This window comes from Myotis yumanensis, unplaced genomic scaffold (assembly GCF_028538775.1).
Source record: "Myotis yumanensis isolate MYYU_CA2020_CCGP unplaced genomic scaffold, mMyoYum1.0.hap1 SCAF_7, whole genome shotgun sequence".
In the NCBI taxonomy this organism is placed as follows: domain Eukaryota; kingdom Metazoa; phylum Chordata; class Mammalia; order Chiroptera; family Vespertilionidae; genus Myotis; species Myotis yumanensis.
Genome location: NW_027223758.1, coordinates 36,815,722 through 36,826,544, shown reverse-complemented (window position 1 = coordinate 36,826,544; position 10,823 = coordinate 36,815,722). Strand labels below are relative to the sequence as shown.

At 39.8% G+C, this 10,823-nt stretch overlaps 1 protein-coding gene across 4 annotated transcripts in view; it reads left to right on the top strand.

Moving 5' to 3' along the window:
• The first annotated feature begins 3,593 nt into the window (after positions 1 to 3,593).
• The window catches only part of RBM39 (RNA binding motif protein 39), a 30,159-nt gene continuing 22,929 nt past the window's right edge, over positions 3,594 to 10,823 (top strand). For 2 of the 4 annotated variants that reach the window (XM_070420221.1, XM_070420220.1), the window contains exons 1-3: positions 3,594 to 3,892; positions 4,502 to 4,566; positions 6,326 to 6,375. In XM_070420221.1, coding sequence (XP_070276322.1) covers positions 4,516 to 4,566; positions 6,326 to 6,375 — 101 coding nt within the window. In that variant the 5' untranslated portion in view covers positions 3,594 to 3,892; positions 4,502 to 4,515. The remainder of the gene's footprint in view (positions 3,893 to 4,501; positions 4,567 to 6,325; positions 6,376 to 10,823) is intronic. The other 2 variants (XM_070420219.1, XM_070420218.1) reach the window with 1 other exon arrangement.

The window sequence follows — 10,823 nt, the reverse complement described above, 5'->3', positions numbered from 1 at the left end:
GGGACACTGGACAGTTTGATGATGGTGTCTCTGAAGAAGGAGTAATGAGATGGGTCTGTGAGTGTTGGGAAACCATAAACTGATTCAGCTGCTGTAATGAGAAGACACAGCCTCTGCCAGAATTAAGAAGTTTTACTGATAGAAACAGGAAGCTAATAGGAAGGAAATTTCCATCCTTCCTTCTCCTATTGTGCAGTGCCCCTCTAGTATTATCTATTGGGATAGCTTACCAGAGAGCCAGTATCAAGGAGAAATATTGTTTGCAGAGTCCCAAACCCAAAATCATAAAGCAGAAGAGTGGCTTTGGGACTGAGACAATACTTAATAAGAGAGTCACCTTATCTAGTTTTAGAAGGCTCTGCATGGTCTGCCTCCTCATAAGTTTCTTTGCTACAGCCACATGGCCTTCTGCCAGGTCTTTTAAGACACCATGCTTCCGCCTGCTACAAAGCCTTTAGCATATTCTATTCCTTGACTATGATGGTCTTCATTTATTTATTTATTTATTTATACAGAATTGGTCTGGTGTTTTAAATTATAAGTTACTAGAGGCCTGGTGCATGACATTCGTGCACTGAGGGTGGGTCCCTCAGCCCAGTCTGCACGCTCTTGCAGTCAGGGACTCCTGGGGGGGGGGGGGGGGGGATGTCCGAAAAGGGGTTCTTAGTGCTGCTGCAGAGGCAGGAGAGGCTCCTGCCACTGCTGCTGCGCTCCTCAGCTGTGAACCCAGCTTCTGGCTGAGTGGCGCTCCCCCTGTGGGAGCACACTGACCACCAGAGGGCAGCTCCCGCGTTGTCTGTCCCCTGGTGGTCAGTGTGCATCATAGCGATTGGTCATTCCACCATTTGATCGATTTGCATATTAGCCCTTTATTATATAGGACTAGAGGCCCAGTGCATGAGGTTTGTGTGTGGGGAGGAGGGTGTCCCTCAGCCCGGTCTGCACCCTCTCCAATCTGGGACCCCTCGGGGGATGTCCGACTGCCCACAGGGACCGGGGGCCTATACAGGCAGTCAGACATCCCTCTCGCAATCCGGGACTGCTGGCTCCTAACCGCTCACCTGCCTGCCTGCCTGATCACCCCTAACCATTCTGCCTGTCGGCTGCTCACCCCCAACTACCCTAGAAATATCTCCTATTCTTTTAAGGACTAACCTTTCCTCCTGGCTGATTTGGCTCAGTGGATTGAGCCTCAACCTGAGGACTAAAGGGTCCCAGGTTTGATTCTGCTAAAGGGCACATGCCTGGGTTCCGGCCCGATGCCCAGTAGTGGGTGTGCAGGAGGCAGCCGATCAATGATTCTCTCTCATCATTGATGTTTCTCTCTCTCCCTCTCCCTTCCTCTCTGAAATCAATAAAAATATATATTTTTTAAAAAGGACTGACCTTTCACAATTTTATGCAAATTTCTTTGGGATATGTCACTACAATGCTCTTAATATTCTGGCCAGAACAAACAAGTATTTGAAACAAATGCCAAATTCCCTCATTAGTAGATGGATAAATCAGGCAAAAATCATATGGGTGGCAAAATTAATTCCATCTCTATGAAATGGGCTTGAGTTTCTCATTATATAATGACTTAGGGGGGAGGGGGGAAGTCTCATTCTGCCCATCAATGATTTGAGAAGAATTGTTGGAGTCTATCAGGTAGACTGTGCTACCATAGTCTTTTTAAAAAAGATATGTTTTAGAGAAAGGAAGGGAAAGGGTGAGAGAGAGAAACATTGATCGGCTACAAACTGGACATGTGACCTGACCAGGAATCAAACAGGTGATTTCTCCCTAGCTGGTTTGGTTAGTGAATAGAGTATTGGCCCTGGGACTGAAGAGTTCTGGGTTCGATTCCAGTCTAAGGGTGTGTACCTTGGTTGCAGGCTTGATCCCTGGCCCTGGTCAAGATGAGTGCAGGACTCACATTGATGTTTCTCTCTCTCTCTCTGTCTCTCCCCCTCCCTTCCACTCTCTCTAAAAATCAATGGGAAGATATCCTCAGGGTGATGATTAACAAAAAGAAAAGAAAAAAAGAAAGGTCTATCTTTATGCTGTGATATTTGCACAATTAACAAGTCATGATACTGGAATTAAAGGGGAAAAAGATTAGCTCACCTTTTCTAACAAATTATGCTTCTGTAATGATTTTCAACACTTAAAAATTAGAAGATTTGAATTTTCAGGAAAAGGAATAGGGAAACATTACTAACTATGCAAAATCTATTAACCCTCTAAGAGAAACACTGTACGCAAAGTTAACTCAAAATGGAAAGCCTCTTTACACCTACATTTCCTCCAAATAATTTGTTTAGCAATAACAGAAGTTAACTTTTTGGAGGATTAAATATTTGCCAGACATGTCACAGACATCATCTCATTTAATCCTCACTACACTAGTAGGCATTCATTCGTTCCTTTACTGAGTGTTCACCTGGCTGGGCACATGGCTGAACGCTGAGAATTCAGTAGTCAGTATTATTGGCCTAGGTCAGTCTCAGGAAGCTTAGCCTCCTAATTATATTACCCTCTTCCTCGTAGGAGAAAATGGAGGATAAGCTCTCAGGTAAACTTATTTTTCCAAGGTCACACAGTATTGGAGCAGCTACAGAACCAAGGTATCTCATTTCAAATCTTTGCCCTCAATCATTAAGCAGTTAGTAGACTTTTATAAGATTTTTTTATTGTATGTCATCTTTCTAATTTTTTTTTCAAACATTTTCCTCTCTGCTCCCTTATTTTTCCCAGGATTGACCAAAGAACAAGTGGTGAATTTATACTCTTAAATGCCAGGCACCTGGGAGACTTCAGGGGTGAGGAGCCAAGCCAGGAGTATGGGGGACAGACATCTTTGAAGAAACAGTAACACATACACAAGGCAGATCCTCTTGCTCAGGGAAACAGATTGTTTTTTTTTTTTGTTTTTTTGTTTTCACCTCTTTGCCTTTCTCTACTGCTTCCAAGACGGTTTTGAAGCTGGACAGCTGAGAGAGCCTTGTCCACCGGCTCCCAAAGTCCGGGACATCTAATTTTTATTCTGCAGCTCTTCACTCTCTACCCCTGTCCGGTCTCCTCCTGCATTCTCTGTTAGGTGGTTTTCACTTCTTCAGCCTTGGTGGATAGCCTACATGACTATTTCAGTTTTACACGATCGCCATATGGACTAGGCTGCCTTATGGCGGGCGACCTTGACAGACATCTGGGTGGGAGGCCCAGGGGAGGGTGGGGCGGTTGGCTCTGAGGCTAAAACCTTCAGATCGCTGTAAGGAGGCGCCACGAGGAAGTGGCGACAACAGAGTTCCACTCAGCGTTGAGTTTTCTAAAAGACTGACAGTAATTGCACCAACTGCCTTTGCTCTAGCAACTTGCGCGGTCCCGCGAGATACAGACGCTAAGCCAGAGGGAGGAGTCAAGGGCGCCTCTCTGGAAGGGGGATGGGAATATCTATGGCGCAATCATTGCGCGAGATTGGGCTATGGTCGCTAGGGCCTTTCTTAGATCTCGCGATATTTCGGCCTATTCAGTCTGGAAATAGTGCAGCTTCTCGCGAGAGCCCGTGCCGAGGGCTCTTGGAGACCCCGTGTGTTTGTGTGTATATGCGTGTTAGTGAATGTGAGTACGGGGAAGCAGCGGCCGCCATTTCAGGGAGTCTGCGGACGCTGTCGCAGGGTTGGATCCTGAGCTGCCGAAGTCTCCGTCCTGCACTCCCGCGCGGCTTCCCTAATCCCATTGTTTCTTTTAGATTCGCTCGGGCCTACCCGCCCTCGGAGCCCGAAATCCGGGCTGGGCGTACCGCGGCCCGGGCCTAGAGACTTAACTGTAGCAACAGCGGCGGCGGCGGCAGCTGCGGCAGCCCTCCTCTCCGAGCACGAGCACCACAGGGGCCCAGAAGCCCGCGCAGGTAAGGCGATGTGGTTGACCGGAGTGTTGTCAGAGGCTTTTTTGAGGTATGGGTCTTTTCTGGGTTGCGGATGCTCCTTTCAGGCGGTCTTTAGCGACGGGGGGAGGGCAGGTTTTCGAGAAAGCGGCCCCATTTTGACGACCGCGCCCTTCTTTTCCGGTCGGGTATGTTTCAGGGGTTTTGGGTGGGACGAACCCCAGCGAGGTCTCGGGCAGATGGTAGCCAGCCCCTTGGAGGCCTGGGCCGGCCGCGACCTCCCAACATGGCGCCAGCCGAACGCAGCCATGGCTCCCAACCCCTCCCAACCGAGGCAGTTCCCCCTGCTTCTAAAATGGCAGCGCGGGTTCTGCGCGGAGAGAGGCCTTCTCGCTTGAGATTCCCGGCTTCTGTTTTTGGAGTTCATTGCGGACTTTGTAAAGTCGAACATTTCCTCGACTTTCATGTGTTCCGTCTTAGAGGCATTTCAGATTTAATTGCCAAGCCTGGTAAAGTACTTTCATCGTGCCTTGGCTTTTGAAAAGGTTTTTCTGAAGTTTTGTAATATTCGAGTAAGACATTGAGCAGAATAGAAGAATATTTATTCATAGAATTACCTTATTGTTTTCATAGGCGTTTAGAGAAAAATGGCAGACGATATTGATATTGAAGCAATGCTTGAGGCTCCTTACAAGAAGGTGAGAAAAAACATGTTGGTGAGATTTATATATTTCTTAATTTAGCATTATTCACGAAACTACTGCTGAAATGTAAACTAACCTCCCCGGAGCCCTCTTGATTTATCTTATCAGAGATGCATTACGTATAACTTACAAAAGTAAATATATGCTATTGATGTAATAATATTGTGCAGTAGTTTCACTTCAGCGTGATGAATAAATGCCCATCTATCTCTCTTTGTAGACTTGCCTAACGATATCTCACCTCTACTCCCATGAATTCACCTTTGATTCCAGTGTGAACTGTCAATCATAAGGTAGTAATTGAGTGACTTATCGCTGTACCGTGGTCCCCTAGGTAAAATGACTCAACTAAGAATTACCAGCTCCAGTTTGGTATAGCAAAAAGGTGAATGTAGTGGTTTGGGAAAATAGCAGGGGTCCAAGAATCACAAAGTACAACCAGTCTGTGGCAAGCAAATATTTAAGTCTTACAAGAAGAAATGGGTGAGATTTAAAATTTTTTCTATGTATACATATAAAAGACTGGTGATATTAAAAACTAAAACAGGCAGGTGATGAACTGCTGCTCAATTAAAATTACTAAAATTCTTGGATCCCTGAATAGAAAAAAAAAAAAAAAAAGCAAAAGAGGCAGTATCACAACTTAGAGTCACTTGATGACTGTTTTACTGTTCTCCATATTGTTTTACTTTTAATTAGTCCCTGCCATATTTCACACTAAAAACTACAAAGGAATTATTTTGGCTAATAATCATAGTCTTTGACCCATTTCAGTATCACAGTAAAAATAAAGTGTCTTTTCATTCTTTCACCAGTTGGTGGTGAAAATAGCAGTATGCATGCATTATCACTGGTGTCACAAACTGTAAGCTTTGTAAGTTAGCAGTTATACTCCATTAACTCATGTAATCAAACTTTAAAATAAACATTGCGCTAAACCTTTTAAAAATAATACATTTGTTTTTGAGTGTGTAGCACGACCATGTGGTACCAATTTGGATGAATTCTTTATAGCTTTAAATAGTGTACATAGTTTGTAATGCTTAAGACTCTTGAAGAGTTGTATATTTTAATGTTAAGATTCTTGTGTCTTAGTTTAACATGGATGAAATTCCATGTAAACAGGTATGGAAGTAGGAAATGTTTAGGTTGGACTGGTGGATTATTAATTGACTTTCTTGGGTTCTTGAGAGTCAACATTACTAAAGCAGTGTGAATCCCTGTTTGCTTCAGGGCGAGATGTGTGACAGAGGTGGCATCAAGCTCTTACAGTCCCAACCCTCCAACGGAAATGGGCGAAGATCTCAGGAATGGCATCGGTCACAGGAAATCGATAGTGGCTGGCTGCTAGCATGGCCACTTGGGGCTTAGGCAGAAATAGAGCCATGGTACTGACCAAAGGGACCATAGAACATGGAATAAAACTCAAAACAGGACTTCATTCATGTTTTAAAGAAATTCTATTTACTTCAATACTGTAAATCTGGATAACTTAATATCTATATAAGAAAGTAAAATTTAACATGTTAATATGTATTTTTTTATTTTTGTGTCTTGATGACTTAATTGTAAGCAACAAAGTGGTTAAACACATACCCATCTAAATTTTTTTATAGCCTTCCATGTTAAAATATGAATAAGTAATTAGTTTTAAAATTGTTTTGTATTTTCTTATTCCTATTCCCTTTACCCTTTGACAACTTGAAATGTTACCACTTCGTCCTCATGATGTTCTTCTATCAACCCTGCTTAGGATGAGAACAAGTTGAGCAGTGCTAATGGCCATGAAGAACGTAGCAAAAAGTAAGTTTTAAGAAGGGACCTGGGGTGGGGGAATTTTATGTGTTTGGGATCTTATTAAAGTTTTGTTCCTCTGGCTGAAGCATCAAACTAAGATTCTCTTCAGAAACTTTTCTTTTCCTCTTTTAGAAAAGTGGTTCTTTATCGTTTGGGATGAGAAACTATTTGAGGATATAAAACTATGGACTCTTTCCCTAGATTTTAGGATATGGTTTCAGGGACCTTTTGGACACCTTCCCCTCCAAGTACATCCATGACAGTTTGGATGAGAGTTGTCTCTTTTATTGATGTTACCAATTATACTAAAATATCCACTGAAGATGGGTTAGGAAGAAGACAAAGTAAGAAATAATCAGGCCAGGGAAAGGATTGTTAGTTCTAAATTACTGAAGGATTCAGAGCTATGAATTATTTAAGATCCTTGCTGATTAAAGGCCCTTTTTGTCCTAATGCTGTAGCATACTTAAGTACTTACGTTCCTCCTACATAGCTTTTGTTGTCTTAAAACTTTTTAAACTCAATTGGACTTAATAGTAAGAATGGGGAATTTTTAAAAAATTAGTGATACAATTTATTTGAGTTAATGAGTAACCCAAAATAGTAACTCAGTGCTACAGAATATACAGTAGATACAATTCTAAGTAACAGTATAAATTAGATCTACTTTATAAGGTTGGATACTATTCTCGGAGTTTCCTTTCAGTTCTAAGATGAGTGATGTTACAAGCATTAAATTGTTTTGTTAACCTATATTTGTAATGTATTAAACTATTTTGTCATGTTCATGAGCTCTTAATACATAATGAAAAATGATGCTAAATAGCCACTCCTTGGTTATTTTTTGGCTCTTTTCCTCCTAAGAGTTGAAAGTGCTTTTTATAATATACTACTTTAACATCTTCACAACAACTTTGTTAGGTAGGTTGATAAAATTTCATAAAAAGATGAAAAAATTGTCAGGTGGGATTATTCAGGCTTTGCTACCCACATTTTTTTTAAATTATAATTTCCTCAAAATAATGTAGTAGTAATGGTTTAAAAGTGATGTAAAATGTAGTGAACGTCCTACATTTTTTTCTTGTGGGAGTCTGTTCTTCACTAGCCACAATAGATTATGGGTATTAGGTTGGGTTTAGTCTTGAATTGCTATATGTGAGGCAATCAACCAGTCATGGCATGATTTAATGTCATCTGGTTTTAGACCTTTCACAGAGTAAACTTTCCTAATTAATGGTTCTAATTTGCAATTCTGTAATCCAAGAAAACTTAGGAAGGGGGTGATATTCATATGAAATGACTGAAATGATCCAATCTAGGTAATCGGGCCTGGTGAGTGAGTAAAACTCATAGTTAAGTATGGTAAGAATGAGGAAATACACTTAGGGCACAGACCTTTGTTGTACCATTCTCAGATGTCACTCCTTGCTGATAATACCATCTCCAGTTTTACTTGTTTTCATCCTGCATCTAAGCTCATTAAGGCCACCAAGCTTTTACAAGGATTCAGTGACTGATGCTTAGTGGCCTTTTTATCTAACGTAAAAAGTCTTATGAGACTAAATAGAATGGACAGTTTTCTGTAATTGACCGTAGGGATCTCCCTTGTTTAAGAGGAAAACTTTTCAAAACACTCCCAACTACTCTCTGATATCTTTTAGGTGTACAGATTATTTCTCTGTCAGCCTTCTCAGCCTCAACTATGTGTAGCTGATTAAATAAATGGCTCTCTTATTCAGTCAGGAACTTTCACCCACTTTTTGAATGGAATTATCTTCAAATTAATTTCAAAGTTATCTAGAAGAAATTTTTGTTTGGTGATGGATATAATATAAAACAAGTAAATGCTCTGTGATTACTTTTTAGTGTAAGTTAAGTCAATCAAAGGAAGGTGCCACCTTGCATTTTTCATCCTAAAACTTCATTGTCTAAAAAGTAATTGAGTGTCAGGATAGGTTTTTAAAAAAAATATTTTTATTGATTTCAGAGAGGAATGGAGAGGGAGAGACAGAAACATCAATGATGAGAGAAAATCATTGATCGCCGCCTCCTGCACACCCCTTACTGGGGATTGAGCCCGCAACCCAGGCGTGTGTCCTGACTGGAATCGAACCTGGGACCCTTCAGTCCACAGTCCGACACTCTTAGCCACTGAGCCAAATGGGCTAGGGTGGGATTGTTTTAAGGTAGTAAGAAAATACACATTCTGAGAATTGAGAGAATAGTAAATGTTTTCTTTTAAAAAATACTAATTCTAAAAAAACGAAAAAAAATATTCTGATTCTCAATGCATACACTTATTTGTATTCTAATAGTAAAAGGAACTAAGTTTAATATAACACAAATTGGTTCTAAATTGACCTACTTTGAAAAGAGCTATATACCCCTGAGTTTGGCAAGACATCAAGTACTGGAGCTTGCCTTCATGGGAATGTTATTTGTTAGTGTAACCAGTTTTGCCAAGTCTAAATAACCATTTATTCAGTTAAGCTCTTTCAGAATTAATAAAAAAAGGGGATAACAATAAAATAACACAGTTGAAATATATTGGCTACTGTGGTGTGGATTATCTATAAATTTTGGAATAAATGACTTTTCTATTTTTTTTCTTATTTTCCAGAGTACTTTGCATTTAAAATTTAGATCTTCTTACATGGAAGAGGTCAAATCCAGTTATAGCAAAACACCTTTTCAGCAGAGGCCATATAACCCAAAAGTCCAAAGGCCCAGCCCAGTGGACCATTTACTTCAATGATGTTCAGTACAAAATTCCACTGCCACTAAAGACTTTGGAAAGTCCTATTAAGTTGTAACAGGATTTGACTATTAGTATGGATTTTTATAACCCTTCTTTAGTTAACTTATGTTCTTTGAAGCTGCAGTCCGTTATCGTTATAGAGAAGTATACTGCTTTCTTGCACCCTTAAGTTTTTGTCTGGGCTTTTATGCAGAGAATGGTATATTCTGAATGTCTTAATCAGGTTGCTGTCTTTTTACCTGTCTGGGGTTGCCTTCAGATGTGGGTGGGGACTCATTAAAAGACCTAGGAAGACCTTAAGTTGAAATTAATTCTCCAATACTTGAGTGTTTCCTTTGGTAAAATAAGTTTTAGGTCTTAAAAGAGGTAAATAGGTTTGGTGCCTCTCTACTATGGGCTATATATGAGCAGAGCAAAATAAAACTTTGTCTTATTTGTGGAAGATTGAGTTACTTTTTACTTTGTCCTCTAATTGATTATATTTAGGACTTACAGCTATTGCACAGACTTATTTAATAGATAGTGTCAGGTTTTTCAGGCAACGAAGTTGGAATGTTATCTTTTGCCCTTCTGGGCATTGCTTTGATGACTTCTATATAAATAATGAGTGTAGCCTAATTTTCTGTCGTGTGCTACCTAGCATATACATTTCTGACAGTCAGGTGGATTATCTTGAAATTTTAGACAAAAGTTTCTGCCTCCTTGGAAAGCTCTACATCTCCTTGTGATTGGAGTGTGGGTTTCAAGATTCCAGAAGGTGGGTGTCTTCATTTTCTATTTTCAATGCACTCTAAGATGACCTGCTTTACAGGTTCTCTCTGAGGCAGACTTCAATGCTCTTGTGCTAATTTTGCTTTGATAGGACTAAAGAGTTAAGTGAAATTTCCAAATGATGTAGACTTGTCAAAATGTTCAATCTTTTAGCCATTACAAATTGACATTTTAGTGGAATAAGTTTATTTTGAAATGTCTTTGAATTTATACTGAAATATCTGAAGGCACCTCTAAAAGTTGGGTGATGGCACACTGAAAAATACAGAACTGAACACAAAGATGACTGACTGGCTTTTTACCTTTCAGAGTTTATAATTTAATAAATAAATATGTATAGAGATGTTGATTGTTGTTTTTTATTGCACCCCGCAGGCTTGTATAAACTGGCATAAAAAGGCATACTCCATATTCCGGTATACTCAAAACTTTCAAAAGAAAGTATCTGAAATGATTACAATAAAGTCTAGGAGTGTCAATACATTTTACTGGAATAGTTTGTCCTTTGTCATTCCTTATAATTTTGCTGATAAAAACCAAAATATTGATGTTTGCATGGCTGTTGAAAGTATTTAAAGTATAAATTGGGTCAAAAATGGCTTAAGGAAAATTAATGTACTTAATGGAAAATTTTATATGTGGTCCAACATTAATATTTAACTGTTAACATATTCTATTATAACTTTGACTTATTACTGTATGCTGTGGATTACAGTAATACCTGTTGGCCAGTTATAAGATGAACTTTTTTTATTTAAAAGTTCAAGTTTTGATCTCTATCTGCTGATAAGACCTTTTTCTTGTTAGAGCTGCAGCTGACTCTCAGGAATAGTCCCTGCTCTCTCAAATGATTCTTTGTCAAATGCTGATTTTTGGTATTAGAAAGTAAAGGTTGGGTGTTTATCTTACCTAGAAATTATTTTTC